The sequence below is a fragment of the Lipophrys pholis genome (genome assembly GCF_963383615.2).
Source record: "Lipophrys pholis genome assembly, chromosome: 16".
Lineage (NCBI taxonomy): Eukaryota > Metazoa > Chordata > Actinopteri > Blenniiformes > Blenniidae > Lipophrys > Lipophrys pholis.
Genome location: NC_137634.1, coordinates 1,016,377 through 1,041,090, shown reverse-complemented (window position 1 = coordinate 1,041,090; position 24,714 = coordinate 1,016,377). Strand labels below are relative to the sequence as shown.

At 42.4% G+C, this 24,714-nt stretch overlaps 1 protein-coding gene across 5 annotated transcripts in view; it reads right to left on the bottom strand.

Annotated features, from left to right (window-relative positions):
- ntm (neurotrimin) overlaps nt 1-24,714 on the bottom strand; it is a 490,004-nt gene that overhangs the window by 37,645 nt on the left and 427,645 nt on the right. For all 5 annotated transcript variants that reach the window (XM_080483529.1, XM_080483527.1, XM_080483528.1 and 2 more), the window contains one exon: nt 21,639-21,871. In XM_080483529.1, the coding sequence (XP_080339655.1) occupies nt 21,639-21,871 (233 nt within the window). The remainder of the gene's footprint in view (nt 1-21,638; nt 21,872-24,714) is intronic.

Here is a 24,714-nt window from a genome sequence, read left to right as displayed (position 1 = left end):
TTTAATAACAATTCACTTACTGAGTTATTTATTTAATGATGTAACTTTGTAATGATTTAATCACTCACTGGATTACTTCCTTCTCCATTCAGTTACTTTTCCAGTGAGTTACTTCCTTATTCGGTTATTCACTCACCAATTTAGTCATGTAGTTACTTTTTATTGATCAGGCAATCGTTTATGTCATTACTTAAGTATTCATGTAGTTACTAACTTACTCTGGTTTCAGATTCAGGTTTTCACTCACTGTACATTTCAACTCGGCCCTTCAAACCAGGAGTCTTCATTGATTTGTATTTTCCTGATGCATGATGGTATTTGTGTAGGGATTCAGTATTTGTTCTGCTTTTCTCTCACTAATAAACAAATGAAACAAAGATGTTCCGATCTGTCCGCTCACTTTGACAAACATCAACATTCACCAAGAAAGTGTCCGACAAAGACAAGCTGTGTTCTGAGAATTTGGCCCAAAACTGTCCGACATGAAAGAGACGCTATGGGAGTCGGTTTGAGCGGCGAGCTGAAGTGACGAACAACACAGTGGGTCACTGTCCGCTTACAAGAGGAAACAAACCACCAGGGGTGTTTCTAGACACTCTGGGGGTCCAAAACCAGGACGCACCTTGGGGTCCCCCAACTGCACAGCCACCATTTACATCACTAATCTGATGCATTTTAAATTTAACAATGTAAACCTTAACAGTTTACATTGATCACCCTCACAGCAGTATTCAAAGGGTCTCGAGGAAACGTCTCCTCCAGGCTGGAGCTTGTTCTGAGGATTGGACATGATTTATGTGACTATATTGGTTCTTTCCCTGGTCTGAAGCTGTTTAGAGAACTAGAGGGTCTGTACGTCTGGTAGGACTAAACTAGAACATGTGTGATTGTTAACCATGTGATTGACTGGTGACCTGACAGGCTCCTGCCCATTTCATTTAATATTGGAGTTACAGATACTAAGTCCATGATTCCTTCCTTTAAAAATCAACGTTTGTTGGTTGATGTATTTATTTCTTGAGGGGTTGAAATAGTTATTGCCTCTCTATTTGTTGAGGCTGCTCTGCCAGTACTTGCAACCTTATCAGTGGTCTTTTGGGGTCTTTTTATTGGGAGCCGGTGTAAACACCGAGTGCATTTCCATTCCGGCGAGCTCGAGGGGTGCAGGAGTCGTGCTGGGAGAAAGCTTGTAGCTCAGCTTGTAGCTCAGCTTTAGGATTCTGCAACACATCCCTGCATCTGCTTGTATGTCCACAACTATACTACAACTGTGCTCTGTATGGATGAAACAGCAGATAAATAACAGCGTTTGCTGTTGTGGTAAAGATTCAACAGACGTTTGCAGCCCAGTTTGTGTTGAAGAATGCAGGCATTCAACCAGAGCAGTTGTTTTCAGAGCATAATGTGAATAATATCACAGAGCAAAACCGTATTACCTTCATATCCTCTTTTGCAGCCCAAAAATCAATAAAGGGAAATTATGCCTACATAAAAAATGAAATCACCGCCATGTCTAATTCACTCTGCTTTGCAAGAGATTTTTTTAAATTCCCTGTGGACAAGTAAAGCTTTCCATCCAACAAGCCAGACGTGTTCACTTCTCATCCCGGCCCAGTAAGAATGAGCTGCACTCATCAGGATCACTTGTCATTCTCGACTTCCTCCCAGAAGGCTCAGGGCGCTGGCAGACTTTCCAAAGGGCAGCGGTGAGCAGAGGGGGCACCCCAGACCACATGCAGGGTTTATTTTACCCTCCGGCCACAGCGCAGTGGACGAGGCACTCAGAACTGATCTCTGAATGCCGACCAAGTTCAGAATTTACCTCCAGAAACTCTGCAGTCTTTAACTGTGGCTCTTTATTGAACCTTCTCTGGAGCCCTGACTAAACCGGCCAAGCTGTCAATCCAGAGGATGCACCAGAGTTTGAACATTTGCTGATACACTGAAATACAAAACAAGTGTAAATTATTTAATAAATCAAAGTTTTCTTCTCGGAGGTTGTAAAACAAGCAGTGGGGATGAAGGTTAAGCAGCTTCTTTTCCCTGCAGGAATAATGTAGTGGGTCATAACCAGCCAGTTACTCAATATCGAAATGAGATCTGACGTCGCTATACCATAAAGAAATGACATCCAATGACAAAACACCACGTGGATTTGTTTTAGATAGTCATTTTATGAATAATAGAACCTGAAACTGTTGGCCTTCAGCACTGCAACCATCTTAGATAAATTACAGAACAAAGATAAATTACAACATTTTTAAATTCTGAAAAAACTAAAAAACAAATGGTTTATCAATCAGTGATCCTGTTTATATCAGTAAACCTCAGGAACCCTCAGGAAGCAGCAGCTTCTGCATGTGAAACAGAGCTGGACTCCACATTCCAAGGCTTCTGGATTTTAGTGACTCTCTTTGTGTCACTTTTTTATTTTCAGCCTCAACAATCCGCTGGACTGTGTCGTCAGGAGAACCTCAGGGACTGGATTAGGTGCTGCAGGTCCTCCTCTCCTCTTTCTGTACACCCTCATTCAAAACCTGATTTTCTTGGACAGAAAAATAACCAAAATATTATATGAAATGTTTGTTGCAGGAGGATAATGCTTTGCTGCAGAGGGTTAATAGAGCGAACATAGAGGTGCTCATACCCAGCCAATGGTACCAGCTTTAACTAATGAGAACAGAGGAACCTGTGCTGGTCTGACACTAACAGAAACCTCTGAGCTGGAGTTTAAAGCTCAGAGCGGCTGACTGTCACACGCTGGCCTGTAATAAACATCTCATCACTCTCTTCATAGAAAAGATAGAAATCAAACCAGGAACACATCAATAAGATAAAATAACTTACTTTCAGGCCCTTCTTATGAAAACATCTTATTCTCAGTTCAGTTCCGATGAAACACGGTTTTATTTATATACTCCACTTTTTTAAGCTGCTGTGTTGTTGTTGAAAGTCAGTTCATCTCTTTTCGAGAGACAAACTGACCTCGATTCTCAAAAAACGAGACACTGATGTATTGTCAAAGGTCTGCAAATCATTTGTTCAGTCAATTATTAGTTTTGATCTGGAACATGAAAAGCAGAAAACATGATTCAGCTTAAGGCAACAATCCAAGTTCAGAAGAGAAGCCGCAGGAAATTCAATCAAAACACAGAAAAACTGGTGTCATGGAAGATATATAGAACTCAACTGTCCAGTGCAGTTGGGCAAAGAATATACATATATATATATATATATATATATATATGCCTGAATGTTTGCTGTTTGTCAGATTATTAAACAGGACCTTGTGTAATCTGCATCCCTGATCATCAAACACTGTCAGAAGCTTCACACCTTTTCATGGTCTCATCTCAGGTTTCTACAAACCACCAACAAAAACTCAATTCCAACATAACTTTGTTTGCTCGGGACTTGTGACGATGAGATGACTCACGGGCCGTTTGATTCAAAAATACATTCTTAAAGCTTCACCGTGTTTACAGCGTCTGCCGTACAAAAGAGAGCCGCAAAAAAATGTATTGATTTCTTTAGCAGCCGAAGCAATTTCAGCGAGTTTTTCTCAAGGTGGACTGCTTAATCAAGCTGTCCTCTAAATGAACTGCTGGACAAAGAAACTCTCAGGCAAGCGCCTTAACTGTCCTCAGTGTGAAAGGCTGCCACGCTGCACAATGGGTCAGCGGGAGGTTTAAATGTTCTGTCTCCTAGTAACCAAGGTCTGCGGAATATCTGCCTGCAAATGAAAGCAAAAGAAAGCCTCTTTTGTTTATAACGCCTGCAGGCTATAACGTCTAACAGTCCCCATCCATGTACTGGAGATAAAAGCCAACCTCAGAGAAAACGTAGGTTTATTTCAGTTATTTTACATGACGTCAAACATGTTGTAAACAATAAGACCTCTAGGGTTTAAGAGCAAAACGTAGATTGTCATTTTGAGAGTGGTGTGATAATCCAGCTGGAACCGCAGCTCTCATGTAAACTTAATGCAAATGATCACCAGTCAGTCAAGCGACTGAGATTTTAATGAATCAAGGAATTTGGATTTTGGTTTCAAAAGAAAAGTGCTAGAATTTTAAGGGTCTTAGACAAAGTTTACTGATTTGAGTGAAATGCTCTTTGTAACTAAATTTTAAGGTTAGTGAGAGGAAGTCTTTCTACAGGGACTCCTTAAACTTGATATACAACAAATATTTAAAAATAAGAAAAAAATAAATAATTGTAAACATTTTAAAAACCTGGAAAGTTTGTTAATGAATATTGTTCACGAATGAATTGTTCACTATACATTAATATTATACATTTAAATATGATATATTAGTAGACTTGCGCTGGGCCTCCCATTGTCTTCTGTCACTTTTTATAGTTTTCTGCACTCAGACTGGAGCAGTGTACATGGTTAGATAAACTGGGCAGCTTTGTTATATAAGTGGTAACCTGAACTGAAGTGTTTATGTTCTATTCAAGCTATATGGAGGTGCTATGTTTCAGTAATTGTAGGTGAGTGTGATTGACAAAAAGACATTTCAAGTACACTGCAAGTAAAATAGCATGCATGTGTGAGGGAGTGATTAGAACAACAATTTAGAATCCAACATTAACATAATTGGAGTGTGCATGTTTAGTAGAAATGGCTCTCATGCTGGTTTACTACTGAAGCCACCGGCGGCCGACTGTGTACCTTGTACCTTCATTGTACCTGCGTTGCCGTCTCTTGTTGCTTTCTCAGAGTTTAATGGGCTGAGGTGTTCATGAGATGTTGACGTAAAGCTCCTGTTTTTTGCTGAACGCTTGTTGCTCTGCAGCTTCCCTGTGTTCTCATTCATCCGTCTTCTGAACCCGTTCATTTAAATTCAATTCAATTGTGTTTGCACAGCGCCGGATGTAACACAGTCCTTTCTAGGCGACAGAGAAAAACCAACATGAGCAAGCAGAGGAAACTAATTTTAACAGGAAGAATCCTGCAGAACCAGGCTCAGACTCTGTTGTTTATCAAGCTTGTCACTACAGAGGTGTGGGTGCAATGCTGGCTGGAAGCATGGCACAGCGTGGAGAAATAATCATCACAAACACAACGTTACGATCACACACGAGATAATAAAGAGCCAACTTAACAGCTTAATGTGAATTTCACCATCTTAGACTTTGTACGGAAACTCTGAGAAAAACCCTTCCACTCACTGGTTACTACTATTGACCCTTGAGCAAGGCAGCAAATCTTATAATGCCCTGCAAAATAAATTAATAAATGAAATTGAATGAAGTGTTCAAAATATTGTTCTCAACTCCAGGTGAAGAACGAGGACCCAGTCTGAGACTGAGACATATAGAGAAGCTGTGCAGCTCAACTTATGACTGAGACTTTAGATTTTTTGCTGCTTTGCTTATTGTATATTAATGGAAAGACTCCTGGACGCATCATCGCTACTTGCTGGGCTGCTTCCAGTTATTTTCAGTCTGTAGCTCAGAGCTCAATAATAAGGGTCTTGCTCAGAGAACAAGATCAGTGAACCTGAGGAGAACCTGGAAACGCAAAAACAACATTTACCCTTGAATCATTGTCGTGTAAACGAGGCCTCAGTCTTGGTAAAGCACCAAGGTTCCCCGAGGTTCCCCCAGGTCACTATGAACACGGCTCAACACGAGGCTTAAAGCCATGTAGTACACATGCCAGGCCTTTAGGGGCGCTGTGACTCACCAAACACACCAAAAACGCAGAAGAAGACATGGAGCACATAGAAATTTAGAAGTAGACTTCTGCTCATAGACTATGGCCCTGCTCCTCCTGCTGCTCGCGTCAGTAGCTTCTGCAGCGCCACCTGGAGCATGGAGTCCGCCATTGTTGTGATTATTAGGTGACATCGCGGACCGCGGTGGGGGGGTGAGGGGGGTGATGACATCATCGTTTTCCCACAGATGATGGTCTTTCTTGTCCACACCTCACGGCCGAGCTGGGGTTTTAGAATTTCCCCGCTCTAGGACCCGAGTTAAAAAAACTAAACATTTCCAGGCTCCTAAAGCTCCTAAAGCTCCTAAGCTCCGCCTCTTGTGGACGATCGGCCAAAAACAGTGAACGTGAACTGGCGTTCTCGTGTGGACGTATGTCTATATTAGTCTATATGCGTGAGCCTGACCTGCAGCATGGTTTATAGGACAGTACTTCAGGCAATGTGAGTTCGTCCATATGGGTGTTTGTGGCCAAACCAGGATCAAGTAGCAAGTACTTTCTTAGTATTTGAAGTAAGTACTAAACCAAGTTATCGAGGGTGACGACGGTTCTCTTTCAAAGTTAAGGTGAAACACCTGGCTAGCTTTGCCTCCTGAACGTCACGGCGCCATCAGAATACTGTGTCCCAATGGAATCAGAGATCACAGCTGCTGTGTGAAGACGACGCAGCTCAGAATAAAAGTGTTGTTATTCTCAGTTTTACCAAATAACTGATCAGCCTCCTCCAGTTCTACTGCGTCAGGGACGTTTACAGTAAACACAGCTTTGACATGCTGATCGGAAAACAACGTGGAGAGAAATGAAGGATCATTATGAGCTTTAAAACACAGGAGATCACAGAGACGTTCAAGGAATATATTATTTGTTTTTTCTACACAGTGGGTGAAATGTTCAATATATATTTTTGATAGATATTCAGTGTTTTGTGATAATTAACTTAATTTTTGAGAAACTCTGCGAAACATGATGCTCAGGTTTACAAACCAGATTCATACTACACCACTGTAACCACGTCAGGCAGAACCTAAAGTTTGGAAAATGGTCTTATTGTTCATAAGACTCGGCGGCTTTTAGGCCTCTTACTTTTAAAAACCTGCTTTCAGGATGTTTCTGCTGAAGCCAGAGGTCGGGCAGGATGATCCAACCGGCCGGAGACGACAGAAACCCACCGAGGTCAGAAGCTCTCCTCTCTACACAAAACACGGCGAAGCAAATGGACTCCAGCAGCTGAAGGCCACAACACGTGTCATCGTTCTCAGGTAAGAGCAGGAGGCAGGCTGCAATTTACACAAACTCACCGACACGCGACAAAACAAGGCTGGAGAAATAAACCCTCACATGGACGGAAACCAGGCCAGGAGGCGCTGCGTTCAGGTCCCTTCCACCCTTTTCTGCATTGTTTGAATCTGGCACGCCGTTTACAGATTACCGCCTGAATAACTTTCACATTAACTGTAAGAAGATATTTTATTTACAGCTGCTTTAACGCTTTTAAAGGCACCCAGAGAGAAAGAATTAAGTCTAAATACATTGGTGGAAATGGAAGAAATGAAGTAGAAGAAAGGAGAAATTCTTTCCACGTCAAACATCAGGGACACAGATGAGATTAGTTAATAGTACATTCAGCACTTCTGAGTGCTTTTTTAAAAAACTGGTGAGGGAACATTTAATATCCACGGGGAAAACATCCAGAAGGAGCCGGAGACGGTTCTGTCCACGTCCAGTGTTTCCTTTCAGGCGCTGGGATGTGACTACCTGAGTCGAAGCACGTAAATGATGTGTTCACACTCAGATCACTACCAGACACAATGAAAACAACTCGTCTTGATGCGACTGTGATGATTTCTTACACTTTTTAGGTTCAGCTGTATAAATATAGTTTTTTTTGTCCTTCTCCTTTCCTGACAGATCAGTCCAAGCAATTGTCATTTCCATTTCAAAGCAACAAGGACACATCTCTATTTTACCATTTGGGGAATGATCAGCAGAAAGCGTAAGAAGAGGGTGTCACCAGCGCTTGAACTTGTTTCAGGCACATCAGACTTGTTTGTAAGACAAAAATCTCTATGAATAATTTATTGGATGTCAGCTTAATCCCCATTTACCCTTCCGGGACGACAAAAGCATACAGCAAGTATGTCAGCTCTGCTCGGCTGTGGTTAGAGAGGCTGTGAAGGAAAACTGAATAACCAGCTCCCGATTTGTTCCATACAAGCTGTCAACTTCAGCTCTTTCCTTCTATTTTATTGAATCTTTTTCACATTGTTGTGCAGCCATTGCTTTTAATAATGGCTTGTGAAGCGACGGATCCTCTGCTCTGACGGTGTGACGTTTGAAGCCGGAAAACAAAATTTGACAAATGAAAATCGACCTGAAATGTAGGGAGCGTTGCAGGGGGCTCGGGGATGCCTCACAGTACCAGATTCTTTTTCTATGTTCAGATTATGACAGACGAATAAATGGAAGGTTTACCAGACAGTTTTAGATGTGAGAGCAGACCTGAGCCTCACTGTCGAGTTCGTGTGAAATGGGCGGTTGGAGGGGAGGGGAACCACAGCCAGGTCGAGGCCACGTTTCCACGTATCCAGGTATTTGAAAAAAAACAGGTATTTTTCTGCGCTTGGGCGCCACATTTACACAGCTACGACTCACAAACAAGGATTCCTGAAAACTCCGGCCACGGTGGAGAGCTGGATAAACTTTTTACATCTGAAGAGGAGACGGAGATTCACGTCACAATTCGCGATGTTGTGTTTTATTCCAGGATTCTGATTGACTACCAAGGCTTCATGCTTCTCGTTACACTGCCCCCTACAGGTCTGGCTGCTCATTGCAGCTCTGAACCAGGTGGCAGAGCAGGTCCGTGTCGATGAAGATTTTTTTGTAAACGTAGAGGGGGAAATATCTGTTTTTGTGAAAACCCTGGGACGTGTAAACGTGGCCTGAGAGGCAATCTAGTGGTGCTCAGCTGTAAGAACGGTATTTATCTTTTTTTTTTGGAGGAAAAAAACCCAAGGGATTTATTTGCATATATAGATATATATATCTATATATGCAAATGTCATCTATAAAATCTTGACTTTAAAATGACAATTCCTTGTTGCCATGAAGATATCTTGAACTGGGAAGTAGGAATATTTTAGACTGTCCAATTGACGTAAAATACAATAAACTATAAATCCAGTAGTTTATATGTTACATGTTCGGCCTGCAGGGGGCGCTTGGGAAAACATATGTTAATTTTCATATTGACAATCTAATGACAGGAACTACAGATAGAAATGTTTGTGCTTCAGGGGATCATAAAACAGATTCACACAAATTAAATCTTTTGTTTGAATTAGTTTAATATTAGGATGTTTTAGGTTTCGCTTAAGGGAAGTATGGCAGTGACGGTCTGTGGTGAGTGTGACTTTAGTGTGTGTGTGTGTGTGTGTGTGTGTGTGTGTGTGTATTCATTGGGAGTATTCTCTGGCCTCAATTTCATATAAAGCATGTCAAATTTCCTTTTAATAGAGGTGGCACCTCACATCATCTCGGAGAGTATTGCTCTGCTTCAAAGAGCCCCAAGTCAACTCGCAGCCGTTGTAATAATATGTTTCATCCTCCATTCAGGCGGAACACTCTTAAAGCGTTTGTCAAATGCAATTCGTAATAATGCAATCGCTCTATCATTTTAGCAATTTTCACACAGAAACGGCAAAGTGAACAATACCAAAGCACCACAGTAATGCATGTGGATCTGAAATGGAACTTTTTCTAAATGCAAAGTGTAACTGTCATGCACACAATAATTAGAGGCCATTTACCAGCGATGTTTGGTTTCTTTGCTTTAGTTTCATTTTGCCCCCTCACTTCATAAATAACAGTCATTTTCTATTATTTCTCATCTTCCCTCAGGCTTTTTACTGCATATTCTACTTTCTATCTTTGTCTGGTAAAATGACTCCAGCCGAGATGAATTTTACATTGTGAAAATTAGATTGTGTGAACTCCACTGCATTATAAAAAAAACCCTGTTAATTAAATAACAAAACACACAGTTGGTTTCTGTATTCAGGCTGATGTGACATGAGTCCCCAGGATCACACTGTTTGCCTGCGTGGTGGTTTGATGGCATGCTGAGGGTTCAGGGGGGTTTCTCATTAAGGTTGAAACGAAGCACCAGTGACTGTCAGTAGGAACGTCCACTGACCTTCGTGATCAACCAACACATGTTGGGATGAACAACTTGACTGAACTGACACGGCACATTTTCAAGGTTCAGGAGTTTTATCCTTCTGTCGTTGATTCGTTACACTGAGCAATTCACACAGTTAAAAGCCACTAAAGCTTGAGTGTCTTGCCCGAGGGCGCTTCAACACACGAGCAGGTAAAGGTGGGGGATCGAACCGCTGACCCTGGGATTGCAGGAGGAAGCCGCCGCCGCCGCCCCACACAACTTTATAGAAAATGAAAGGTCCTGATGGGTTTTTCAGGTGATTGTTGTTTCTGACCGGACCTGGACTGGCAGAGTGGGAGGACATAACCTTTCAGCATTGCTCTCACAGACTGAGCCTCCATGACCTGTCGACTGTCGGCTGAAGATTTCAGTGTTTCACTCAATATTCCATTTTCTTAAGAGCAGAAACACTGAGCTGGGGAGCGACACCCTGGAACTAAACCTCAGCTCTAATTTCGTATTTGATCGCAGCCTGAATCGTACAACTCGTGCTGAAATGGAGATATTATGTTTGTATGTTTTGACAAAGTAGCTCAGAACAACTCTGCTTGTGGAGAATCAGTGGTGACAAGATGTGAGGAAGGGAGCAACGCCAACAGGAAACACAAAGCTCTTCTTCAGCCACACGTTGAATTACACATCCAGTTCAAACAAAGCTGTGCTGGATGTACTCTTTTCTAAACCTGCACCTTCCCTTATATGAGTAACTGTTGTGTTTATTGAATTAAAGAAGTGCTGCAGTCACAGTTGAAGCTCATGAGTTCATTAGAGGTGGTCGTCACACTCATTTCTTTGGTGCTCAAAGCAGGTCGATAATGCTGGTGTCCAATTACACACATTGTGCTGCATGACAGCAGGAGAAGCCAAGGTTGTTTCAGGTTGATAAATTCCTGTTGTGTTTTTAGAACTCTGTTATTCTGTATTACTGATTCATTCTTTCATACTTCATGATGTTGTTGTCAATGATGTGTAATCTGAGGCGTTAGATTTATTCTCCAAATCTGCTCTTACTTTTCAACAGTTGCTCTTCCTGCAATAGAAGCACCAACTCTACCCCCTTATTCATTTAAAAAAAATTATTATTTCAATGCCATTCAAATTATTGTGAACCGGTGAAATGTATCTTTGGAAATAATGATAAAAGCTAATGATTCTGCTGACCCTCGCCTCTGCAGTCATTTTTCATAATGAGAACATAATGTGATCCAGCTGAAAGACCCGTTGACCTTGTTCTGATCTACTTTCTCTGAGATCTGATGGGAGGGTGAAAAATAGCAAGTGGAATGCTTTGACTTGGTGAGTTGTAGGATAATCTACAAAAAAAGTCAATAACCTGAAGAAGCAGTTGGTCTTTAAAGGTTTTGTTCACACCAGTCCTGTTCGTCCCGCTGATAAAAAGACAAGGTGAGTGACGCCACCTGAACTCTGCTGTGAGGCTGTGCTACCTGGCACCAACAGCACAGAACCTTCAAGTCCAGAACAACGTCTGCTTGAGGCTCCCTGGGTTTGTTTGTCCACTACATCTCACAGATGCTCATTTGGATTTTGATCTGGATTCTTCGGAGGCCACGCCGACACTCTCCAAAATGTTCCTCAAACATTTTCTGAACCATTTTTTTCCCAAGGTGGCAGGTCGTGTTATCGCTGCCATCAGGGAACACAAGAGTTTACAATAGTGTGAAAATAACCTCTATGAATAGCAGCATCTGCTGAGCATCTGCTAGCTGAGAATTCTGCTGTGTTGCACCAGGACTTGTGATAAATAATTAATCATTTTCTCTGATTGTAATTGAGTGTCTGGAGTTTCCACCAGCAGCTTTTCAGAAGAAAAACCTTTTATTGATTTTGGCCATTTGTTGGTTGACTTTTGTGGTTTTGTACTTCTGGTTACTGGCTTGTGCTCATCAGTTTGATGTAACATTGAAATAATGAAGTGAAATACTCCATCTGATGTGTTGGCATGCGGATCATGAATGAATAGAATCATTTACTGGAATTTCTGGACTATAAGCAGCTACCTCTTTCACACGCTGTGAACTCTGAGGCTTCAACAATGACAAGATAAAACTCTGTGTTTGTGTATTTCTGCTGTAATTCTCTCTCTCCCCCCCCCCCTCCCCGTTACAACGAGGCCTTTAAATGTGGAATTATTTTATTTTTTTTAAATTTGGTGGGTGCGGCTTATATTCAGCTCCAGAAGTTACAGTTGCATCACAGTTCATTTGCATACTGTAAAGTATCATACAAATGCAAACCATGTACACAATTGATCAAAATCACAGCTTTTATTCCTGCTTCTGTCTTCACTTGCTGCCTCCTGCAAACAGACCCATGATAAACAGGCAGAGGTCGATGTTGTGGCTAATTGATGTCCAGAGCGACCGGCTGGGGCGTGATCATGGAAGGCAGGAAGCATTTAGCAGGTGTTGTGTAACGTCCGGTGACTCCTGACCTCCTGTGACATGAGGCTGAACTAAAAGTCAATTTTCCTTCTTCGATCTCACATTAGCAGTGCTGGCGAAGCCTCGGCCGTCGGCTCTGAGCAGGAAACCTGCAAACCTCCTGGCGTGGAAACGGAGCTGTGACTTCTCTGCAGCACGACCAACAAGTCGACTGTATCCAGGAAAACATCTCTCATCCCTTCAAACATCGTGTGAATGGATGACAATCTATTTGTTGTCTTGTGTTTCACTTTGGGGAAAAGGGCTTTTTGTGTGAGATTGTCAGCTTCTCACGTTCAAACAGTGATGACAGTCGTCTCACTGCGCATTTTAATGAGCCTCACCACAGAAAACCAGGAATTATATTTGGTGGAAAGTCGACATAAATAAAGTTGCTGATCCTGACTGTGGCTTACGAAGACATAGGTAGATTATTGGCCATTATCTTAATTAATATGTTTATTATCAGAAGAAATGATCCATGAAAACACACAGAAAAACAATCTATAGTAAGAAGTTTGTTTTTAGCATTATGAACACAATAAGAGAAGAGGTTATTCCACTGTATGTTCAGGGTCTTTTTCATTATTTTTTCAGGTCTAGTATGACTTCAGCTTTATTTTTTTTTTCCCGCAGTAGCTGCCAGTGCTGGAGTTCTCCATAGCACATTTGTGGTAATCTCTAGATGTTTACTTCGATAGGCGGCTGCTGGGTTTGGCACAGCGATACGCAGCACGAGATTACGGCAGAGAACGTGAGGATATTTGCTCTAAAAGATAGTAAACCTGCGGGCATTAGAATGTGGAAGCCGGCGCAATCTGTGAAGATGATCCGCAGCCAGAAAATGAAAATGACCATTATATCTCGTGTGAGAGGCGAAAACAATAATCTGACTGCAAGATGCAATAAAAGACATTGAAAGCGTGGACGTACTGATGTGGTGTTCCGAGCAGGCGTGCGTGTGCACATGAAACATCTCCAGAGCCTGAAGGCAACACGCTCAGGACAAATCATTTTACATTTCTGTTTTGGAGAAAATAGGATGTATTTGTTTAGTTCAATCGTCCACAGCCGGGGTTCACTCCAGCACCTTTTTCTGAGTGTTCCCACAACGTGTCAGCACAGACCACCCGTCTTCACTGGGACGGCGTCTGCGTGCAAGAAACTGAAACTCCAATTTAACAATCACAAATTATTAAAGACTGGACCATGAAAACTGAAGGTAGGAAGACCTAAGAAAACTGAAAGACCTTAATCAAGGAAAAAGCCAGAAATACTATTTCTTCCGGTTACTCTAGTTTCCTCCGACAGTCCAGGAAAATCATGTGAGGTTAATTGGTGATGCTAACTTGTCCCTGGGTGAGAGTGTGTGGTTATTTGTCCTGTGAAGCAGTGGAGACCCGTCCAGGGTGAATCCTGCCCTCGTCCAGTCAGCTGGAACCGGCTCCAGCGCCCTGCCACCCTCAACAGGGGTAGCAAATGGATGGAAGTGCATAAGTATTGTTAAAACTCAGATGAACTCAAACTAACTTAATTTAGATTGATGACAGCACTAAAAGTCTTTCTACAATTGTTTATAATGTTTAAATGTTAGATGTGAGTAGAAACAAGCATAAAACACTAAAACAACACCACACAATATAAAGCTGTGTATGTCACACTTTGTCTATTTGATCTTACAAAACCAGAACTTCTTATATTTTAATAAAAACTAATATGCCAAAATATGTCAGAGGATGTAGGATGACTATTAGTGGCCAAGATCCAGCAGGAGTCACCTGGGTAATTGATAACAAGATGGATGGATGGATGGATGGATGGATGGATGGATGGATGGATGGATGGATGGATGGATGGATGGATGGATGGATGGATGGATGGATGGATGGATGGATGGATGGATGGATGGATGGATGGATGGATGGATGGATAGATGGATGGATGGATGGATGAATAGATGGATGGATGAATAGATGGATGGATGGATGAATAGATGGATGGATGGATGGATGAATAGATGGATGGATGAATAGATGGATGGATGGATGGATGAATAGATGGATGGATGGATGGATGGATGGATGAATAGATGGATGGATGAATAGATGGATGAATAGATGGATGGATGGATGGATGGATGGATGGATGGATGAATAGATGGATGAATAGATGGATGGATGAATAGATGGATGAATAGATGGATGGATGGATGGATGGATAGTAGACCAATTGTAACTGATGCCGTTGAAACGGTCGATTTAACAGATGAGCACGGCTGAAGCTCGGCCATGAGTGTGATAGGAAAACGGAGAGATGACCACTCCTTCAGTTTTCCACGTATCAACATGTTGACAGACGTTTGGCAGAAAGAAAGAAAATACATTCATCCTCTGGAGCAGAACTGCTTTTGATTTGATGTCAATCTGCAGTAAATTCTCTCTGTGAACTCAACTCATTCTGCTTGATGGAAGTGTTTGTTTGTTTGTTTATTTATTTATTTTTCCGATGTTTTCCAGGAGCGGTTGTCTGACAGTCCTGTGGCACAAACTGAGCGACGTCACTATTATCTGGCAAGCCTCCAAGTCTATAGTGAACATGTCTTTAGGAACTTTGATGTGGTGCTTGTCGGTAAAGAAAACATAGTAATGGGCTCATGTGGAGCTTTTCTTTCTGCTCCACCTGCTGCAGCGCCGCAGGACTGGAAGATGGGCTTCATTCAGCTGGCAAACACTTTGATTGGCCGTGTTGTTGAGGTGGAGGAACAGCAGCTACAGTAGCATCACATTTTCTACTGTGACTGACCTTTACTGTTCGAGTGTTTCTCAACTGCTTCAATGGACTCTTCTGCCCGGCTCGTCCTGTTGCCTAGGCAACAGTGAGTTGAGGCTGCGAGAGAGTTGGAATTGAGAGTTGAAAGTTGAGAGCTCATTGTACATTTATGAGAGGAGGACGGAGAAAAGCACCGGCTGGCTGTGGCGCCGCCGAACCCCCACAATTTTAAGTTGTGGATTTTATAAACTCTTGTTTCATTTGAAAAGATTTCCGACGTTAGAATCCGTTTGTTTTCCAAGAAGAAACTTTGGACTCTTCCTTTCTATGCATTTAATGTTTTTCACCGGCACTTTTGTAATTGATGATTAACCACACCCTTTTTTCCTCCACATTTGTTTGTTAGTGACTGACATTTGTAATTTTGTTTTATTTTATTTACCTTTATTCTACCAGGAAAGTTAACTGAGAACTGCTTCTCATTTGTCACTCAGGTTTCTCATTGTCTGCTCCAATGTGTCCTTGAAAACCACTTCAGGAAGATTATTTAGCCACTTTAAAAAAGTATTCTTACTTTATTATTACTTTTTTTTTTTTTTACAGATATATACATTGCAATTTTTATATACATAATGCTCAATAAAAACTTGGCTTTTTCAAGTATTTTAATTTTCAATTTTATTGTCAACAATTAATTTGCTTAAACTTTTTTTATGCCAGCTATTCAGTTTTTATAGAATAGAATAGAATAGAATAGAATAGAAGTTACATCAGTGTTCTCAACCTGGAGTCAGAACACACCAGAAGAAAACCCAGACTGCTGCAAAAGTATCAACATTAAAAAAAAAAGATGTATAATGAACTGTTGCGCCCCCTACCTGCACTAATGGCAATATGCATGGACTTGGTTCATTTTGGAAACTCGCCCTGTGTTGTTGTGTTGTGCTAAATATGAGCTGTCAGTCACTGAAGTGAGACTTCAGAGCATAAATTGTCCCAAAAAGTCCAGATATAAGTAATGTTGTCTGGGGAATCATGACAAGTCAGCTCACGTTCCCTCACAACAAAATCAGGAAAACAAATGTAAATATGAGGAAGTGTTTGTAAATGAGGTTGAAAATGAAGCGGAATAAAACCGGCTCTTATAAGATCCATTCGTGGAATTTCATTGTTTCATTGCGCGGAATCTGTTCTGTGACGCCATTAGACTTCAAACGCTGCAGTTCAAAGTTCCCTAAACTACAGAGATTTTAAGTCTCATAAATAAGCTATGAATGCATCTGATTCAGACGCCGCCGCTTGACATCGGATGACTTATTGCGCCTGGTTCCAAGGACTGACTGCTCGTAGTGGAGCGAGAAAGTCTGATGGAATATTCTGAGCGAGAGGGAGGCGGGAGAGCCAGAGCCACATAATGAGCTCTTTTTAAAACACCACAAACAAGCGCTTATCTCTCACAAAACTCCCGTCCCTGTGCTTATGAAGCTGCTTTCACTGATCATATCATTAGAGCCGCCGGTTCATTTACAACGTGGAACGGCTAAATTACTTTTTATTTTGCATTTGACAATGACAGCTTGGTGTGGTGGTGCAGTTATGGACTTTAAATGACTTTGCTTATAAAGAAAAACACTGATGTAGTTAGTTTGAACGCAATTAAAAACTCCTGCATACACATTATAAAGAAATTCAAACCACTTTAGTTGTTTTCCTCTTGTGAATTTTGAATAAATTATCAAGTGAACCTGTGATGACAATCATATCCTGACGGTAGTCTTACATTTATTTATATCTCAATTAATCAATTCTCAGCTGCTGTAAATGTCCATGATGCTCCAGAGGAAATTGCCACATACAAAATAACAAGACTTGAATACATTACCTCCATAGTAGTAAAGCAACGGATATTGGTTGGGCTAATGAGAAATGTAAGGCAGGTGTTAATATGTGATCATATATAGAAATAGGCTTCTAGATTCAGCCAGGCATCTTCTCCAGCAGCTATTACGGCCACTCTGATGAAGAGTTTGCTTCTTCTTCTTCCATGATTAGTCCTTTAACCACTCCAGACACGTTTCATGAATGTGTCCATAATTCAGAATACTTCAACTGTTGTTATGTGATGAATACTTTTTACACAAATAGAGAAAATCGGGTTGCAAAAAACTGTTGCTTTTAAAATGAAGTGACTAACATGTCGTTACCAGGCGATCAACAGAGGTGGTGATTGTCAACTCATTTCTCTTGTAATAAAAAAATATTTTTAGACAAGAGCAAACCACAAGAAATGGAAGAAGAATCAAAAGAATGAAATGAATTAAAAAAAAACGTAGTTTAAAAATGGTCCCTGAACTAAACTATGTTCAGATCCATTCTAAATCCTTTCATCGTTCTGGAGGTCAGACTAAATGGATTGGACGTTCACAGTTTGATCTCCACTGCAGACCCGTCGCCACTGTGGGTCCCTGAGCATGACCCTTGACCCCCATCATCTCCCTGGAGCGCCGTAATGTGGCTGCACCTCCGCATCTTAGAAATCGGTTTGGTCAAAGTGGAAAAGAATTTTCAGTATAAATATTCTTTGTTAATAACAATCGTCACCAACTTCATCACATTTTAAAGTCTGTTGAAGTTGGAGGTTCTTTGGTCCCGGCAGGACTCTGGAGGTTAGCAGTTAGCATTTAGCATTGTCCCGGCAGGACTCTGGAGGTTAGCAGTTAGCATTGTCCCGGCAGGACTCTGGAGGTTAGCAGTTAGCAGTTAGCATTGTCCCGGCAGGACTCTGGAGGTTAGCAGTTAGCATTTAGCATTGTCCCTGCAGGACTCTGGAGGTTAGCAGTTAGCATTGTCCCGGCAGGACTCTGGAGGTTAGCAGCTAGCATTTAGCATTGTCCCTGCAGGACTCTGGAGGTTAGCAGTTAGCATATAGCATTGAAAAGATTTAGCAAGATGAAAAATGTTCCACCCTCCGTGCGATTAGCATTAGCCTCTAGCCACAGTACATGAGATAAAAAGTGCTGACATCCAGAATACAAAGCTTCTTCCTCCTACTCATGGATAGAACTTTAGCTGGAGCTAATGAGTGAATCTGTCATGAGGCTGACTGAAACCTTCAATAAAACACTGATGGACAAATGATGGATAAATAGAATAACATTCACAGCGATGAAGAACTGACCGCCATCAGTTGACCTAAGAAGCAGGCGTACAGGCTGTTTAGGGTCACACCTCAAAGGCCTTGGCCTGAATTCCTAGCCACCCAATTAGTATAAAAACCTTTAAAGTCAAATATTTCTCTGAGAAAACTTGGTCTTTTCTTCCTCCAAGTATGTGAAGGCGTTAAGAATGTAAGAATTTCCTCAGAAATTTATGAAAAAAGTTCAGGAATCTGTCTTTAAATAATCAGTCAGGGAAACATCTCTAAAGATTTTGCTCTGTAACTCAAGGCAGGAAATTCACTTTCTGTACTTTCATAGCGTCTCCTCCTCGCTGAGCCTACAAAGCAGTGTGTTTTCTCCAGACAGCCTGACTGATCAACGCCTGGCCCGTTGGAGAAGACGAACCGTCGCCGGCTGTAATCCAGTATGCAAGACGGAATTCAAATCATGGCTGCTGCTTTTCAGACGTTATAACGCGGTTCTCTTCTCTGGTCTCCTCAAAAGGTGTGCAGAGTTCATCTGCCTCCACACATGCCAGATCAGGGTTGTAGATTATTACTGTACGTCCTCATCTGTGCATGCAAGAACAACTGAAGAGAACAGGAAGCAGAGATTTGAACTCTGTTGTGAAAAGGCTGGAAGAACTGGATTAATGAGTGTCAGTGAACCTTCATGAGCGAGTGTGTGAGGCGGGGAGATAAATCCTACAGATGACTGGCACCTTATCTGGAAGCTTCCTCCGGCTATCCTTACCCTTAACATTACAGAAGTTTCACTCCGCTGGAGAAGAGGAGCTATGCAGAGCTGAACGGTGCCGTGGATCTGACCTCTGGGCCAGAATGATCCTGGACATCAGCAACCTGGAAGCATGGCCGCGCCCTCCTGACCCCAGCGGCTCGCTGCCATGCATATGGATGTGCATGGCTTGAGGGAATGCATGCACTAATTAGAAAGTGCAATGGGGAAAAAGATGTGACTACTAAGTCGTCATCACTTAATGTTCTGTCGTCTGTACTTTTCAGCTGAAGAGCAGTAAAATGACAAAGAGACTGTTTTAGGTGATTCTGCATAAGAACTCTGGTCTGATGAGGATCAGCTTGATGGATCAGCAGGAGGGAGAATGAGGACCAGAAGATTCCCAAACCTCTCCCCGGTGCTTCTCTGTGGGTTATGCAGTCAGGGACGGCCTCCCACCAGCGGCGCTTCCCGCTGCATATCAAAGTGGCAGCTTTAAACTGGCCCATTATGCAGTGTGTCTGTGGGACGATGCAGCTCGCCGCGTCCTGCACCTGACGAGGAGGACACTACCACAACTCCACACATCATTATAGCAGGAGCATCTTAACATCTGGTATTCCCCATTAACCTCAGCTAATGCAGTGAACGAGGAGCGCGCTCCCCTCCCACTCCTTGAGCAAGGCATTTACCCCATAATTGCTCCAGTGGAGCGATGAATGAGGAAATGAGATTGGAGGAAGGCATCGCACGTCTGTTTTGACTGGCTCCAGTTCGATCACTCATGCCCTCATGTGCTGGTGCTTTGGAATAACAAGACCATCAATCACAGCGTGGACCAGCACTAAAGGAGCGGGGAAAAACAGAACCCGCTAAAGTGGCCTAAAAATATCTCCAAGCTGGAATGGATTTGCATGGAAGAGAGGCTGAAAATGGCATCATTAAAAAAGAGAGAGACTTTAACACAGCGTGCTATTATTGCTTCTTTTAAGATCATTAAAGGATTTCTTTTTCTTCTTTTTTGGTTTTTGAACAGGTTTTATAATGTGGAAGGAAATGCATGTTTTTGAAAAGAAATCAACTTTGACTTTTAGTCCAGATTATAATTTCCAGTTGATGATGCAGGGAGGGTTTTATTAATTCATGTATTATTGCAGAATGAGGACGAGCCATTAACGTAGATTAGATGGAAGGAGGTCTGATGTTTACATGAGCGTTTAACTGAAACGGCTGGGGGTCACTCTCTAAAGACCAGAGAACCACCGCCACATGCTCAATGTGATCTGCAGGCACTGAAACAGTTCAATGATCCAAATGGAAAAACAACAACAACAACACATTGATCAATTCAGCAAACTCCATGGAAAGCAGGCTGTATTTTAGAATGTGAACAGAAAATAATTTGATCCCATACACTATATTTAAAAGACACAATCTTAATGTGTTGGCCATTAACAATAAGCCAAATGGTTCTTGCAGAGATCAGAAGATCCACAGACCACGTTTCATCTGTGAGAGAGTGCTGTGGTTCACTTCATCTGTTTTTCTTTCTGAGACTTAGAAAATGTAAAAAGATATATAAGTTCTATCATGATATAATGATCTATATTATCTTTATAGCTTATGAATGTTTCTATATTGACTATTGATGTCATCCAGATGATTTCTATACATCTTGCTGCCTCCTTATATACACTACTGCGTACCACTGTCCCACATAAACATGTGTTACCAACAAAAAAACTTATCCTGGGGTTGATTTACTGAACACACCATATTGGTGTTCAGCATATATTTCTAGATTCTGTCACTGTCTTTAATTTATAAATGTTTGAGGTGGAAATGTCACCAAATATGCTCACTTGCCCAATAAAGGCTAAATGTGTTTATATGGAATCTGTTAAACTGGTCCTATCCTCCTGTTCACCTCCTCCTCCTGTTCTCCTCCTCCTCCTGTTCACCTCCTCCTCCTGTTCTCCTCCTCCTCCTGTTCTCCTCCTCCTCCTCCTGTTCTCCTCCTCCTCCTGGTCTGGTCGGTCCAGAAACCTTCAGTATTCTAAGGTTCTAGCTCCTCCTTGATTTTCCTCATTTGAATATTGGATCATAGGAGCTACATTCAGAATCTGCTGTGTCTGTGTGAGCTGGACTGGCTCCGCCCACACATGCCCATCTTGGGAAGAGGAGGAAGTACTTCCTCTCGTGGTGCCATATGCCAGAGCAGAGCTGCCTAATTGTGGGAGGAGTCAAAGGGAGGGCCTACCTTGATTGGGATTGGCTAAACCCCCGATGACACTATATAGGGTTTGATTCTGATTGGCTGCTTGGAGCAACACACTTTTTAAAACCTGGAACAAGCCAGGGACAGAGAGGAAAGACTGTCTTCACTTCTGGGACGTCAGTCCAGGTATGGGGACGAGTAGTACTGCTGGAGAACCTTCAGAAAGTGGATTTTTCAGAATATGACCCCTTTACTTGTGGTTGCTTTTTAAACTGGTTTTAATCACAATGTCAGAGTCTCTGCAGACACGGCGCCGTTCAGCAGTGTAACGGCGGCCATATTGTTTCCGTATCGAGGGATTGGTGGTTACCTTGGACGAGGATGTGCACCGAGGTGGTTCTCGGCCGACTGCTCGTCTGGACTGCGCACACGTACTGCCCCTCATCCGTCATGTCCACATTTTCAATCTTGATGGTAAACTCGTCTTGATTCAGGGTCACCAGACTCACTCTGGGATCCACCGACCACTTGTCTTCTCCGGCGTACAGTATGCTGGAACGATTTAGCCAGGCTGTGTGTGTGACCACGTCTCCCTGAGCACACCTGCAGAGAAACAACCGGAAAAAAAGAAGTCAGACCTTGTTTTTCTTTTAAATTCAGTAAGAGTGTCGACAGAGTTCTGAACAGAATGTACACAATCAAGCAGACGTATGTCAGGCCTCACGAACCCTCTCTCTGTCTCATAAGCACTCTTTACTATCCATGGCAGATTTGTGAATGACTTTTCCGCCACTGCTTGGCTTCAGTGGACAATCATCCCACTGAGCAGAGCTTCAAACAAAGAAGAGAAACTAATCAGGGAAAGCAGCTGTCAATGAGTTTTAACGTAAACCTGTAAAAACTCATTGAAGCCACAAAAGGCTGAAGTAGAAACACTGAATGAGTCTCAGGCCACTGATATGTTATGGTGGTAAGTCTCATGAAATAAGCAAGAGAAAATAGTTCAATACTCATGTTAGTATCTACAGAGTGTGAATCAGTTGTTATCAGGTCAGCACTGAGTTTGTAGTCCAGTCATGGGAAAAGATCCTCGGGAAGGCAGCGAGAGCGTCTCCAGGTCGGTCTCGCTCTCTGGAGGTTGAGATACCAAGAAGTTAGCTGAGCTATAAGGCAAAAAAATCAGTTTGTCTATCATCCTTGGTCATAACTGAGGGGATTAAATTGTAAATATGACTTATCTTTGCTACGAGGCAGAAAGTCTTTCGAGGCAGAATTTCAGACTTCATCAAGAAAGTCGCAGTGCAGCTGCATTGAGAGGCACCAGTGGACGTGATTTGGGATGCGATTGGAATGTCTGGAGGTCCCCTGGGAACTGAGGGTTCTGAAATACGGCCAGTCAGAATAAAACCCAGAAGAAAGTCTATCTCTTGGCGTAACGCTCCTCTTATTAGTCCCTTATTCGTCTCCACAGGGGAAATTTCTTACACCGAAGTGACCCGCCGGTGGGCTGATGGCGACCGAGGGTCTTGCTCAGGGAGCCTGGGGGTTGTTTATCGGAATCCGGAGGAAATTCACATGAGGAGAACATGCAAACTACACAGAAAGTGTGTTTTTACTGTGGTATTGTTTTCTGGCTACAAACACTGAGCTGGTTTATGGTCCAAACTATTTTTTGTGTGAACGATGAATTTCCGTTCGGCATGTTTTGGTCTCTTCCTGCTGCAATACACCAGATTGCAATTAGGAGAAGGTTTTCTTCTGAGCTTAGTGAAGCAGGGAAAGATCTAGAACTCGCAGGGCAGAGGCCAAACAGGACCAGGATTAAACAACACTGATGTAGATAGTCTGGAGGAAATTACAGGGGGTGGTGATATCTGGGTTTCACAACTCGATATACCTCCAAAATAAATTTCAACAGAGACAAGAAACACAATTCCACATGAACAAGCAGAAGAGACAGTTGAAAGGAAAAACTCCATTTTAACTGGAAGAAACCAGCAGAACCAGGTTCACAGATGGAGACTTTCTGCAGAACCAGACTCAAAGGTAGAGAATTTGTACTGTTCTGGTTAGAGGTTAAAGAATAGAAAGAGTAAAAAAGTAGGAAAGAACAGGATGGAGACAGAGAGCAACAACCAGCAGACAGACTGTTGGTGTGGAAACAGACTCTGGTTCAGGTAGAGTGCAGGGATTCCACACAGACCCATGTGGACTAAAGCCCCGTCCACATAAGCCAGAACCATCTTTTGTTTCCTCCGGTGTGCTCAGAAAGGTTCCCTATGAACACAGCTCAACATGATGTAGTACATATGCCAGGCCTTTAGGGGGCACTGTGACTCACCAAATACACCAAAAACACAGAAGAAGACACAGAGAAGAAGAAATTCAACATATCGCCGAAATAAACCTGCTGCAGCTCCACCTAAAGCTTGTTGTGGTTACTAAACAACACCGCGGAGAGGGTCACGGCGCGTGATGACATCATCGTTTCCTGCAGATGTGCATCCTGCCTGTCTACCTTTAAAAGCCGACTAACATTTTAACATTTCCCCACTCTGAGACCCGTGTTAAAAAAAACTGGCTCCTAAAACTCGGCCTTGTGTGAATAAACTTTACCAACTTTAACATAAGAAATGATAATCAATATGAGTTTATATATTGTGTGATTGTTTATATTTGATATATAGAGGCTGCTGAATTTGTGCAGAATATCGCAGGGTTAATATAAATGTCACTCGATTAAAAAATGGACACAGTAAAAAATATATTCACAAGCAGAACAAGAAAAACACAATTTCAACTATTAGCAATCACCTTAAAAAGCCTCCTTGGATTATTGGCAGTTTTACAATGAGCTCAGTAAGGAGACACATTGTACATATGCAAATGCGGCTCTCCAGCAGTCCTCAGGTTGCTTTTGTTAATCTGCCCACACGCTTGGTTTGTGACATTCAGAACTGATTGAGACAATGGGCTGAAACTCCACCGCTGAACTCCAGAGCGATTACAACAGATTGGTTTCGCCAGTCACAAAACGCTGCTTTGATACAGGAGCTCGGCCACTGATCTTTGACTGTTCCTGCTGAGCAACACATCTGCTGTGTTTTCATGACAAATCTCAGGATCGCGTGGAGACGGAGCCCGAGCCCGAGCCCGAGCCCGAGCCCGAGCCCGAGCCCGAGCAACCAAGTGGAAATCAGGAGTGAGGGAGTGAGGGAGTGAGGGTGCCAACTGGGAGAAGAAGAAAATCATACGTTGGTGCAAACTGTGCTTTTGGCTGCCAAGTGTCTGTCATCTAAGTTTATTTAACTCTCAGAAGCCCCATTTTGGGCTGTGCACAAGAGCAGGAGATAGAAACATTTGAGGAGTTTTGATGGGGGGGGGGGTTGTGTAACAGGAGCTCGGCGCTTTGCAACTGAATGACTCTCAGCTCCATTTACGCTGTC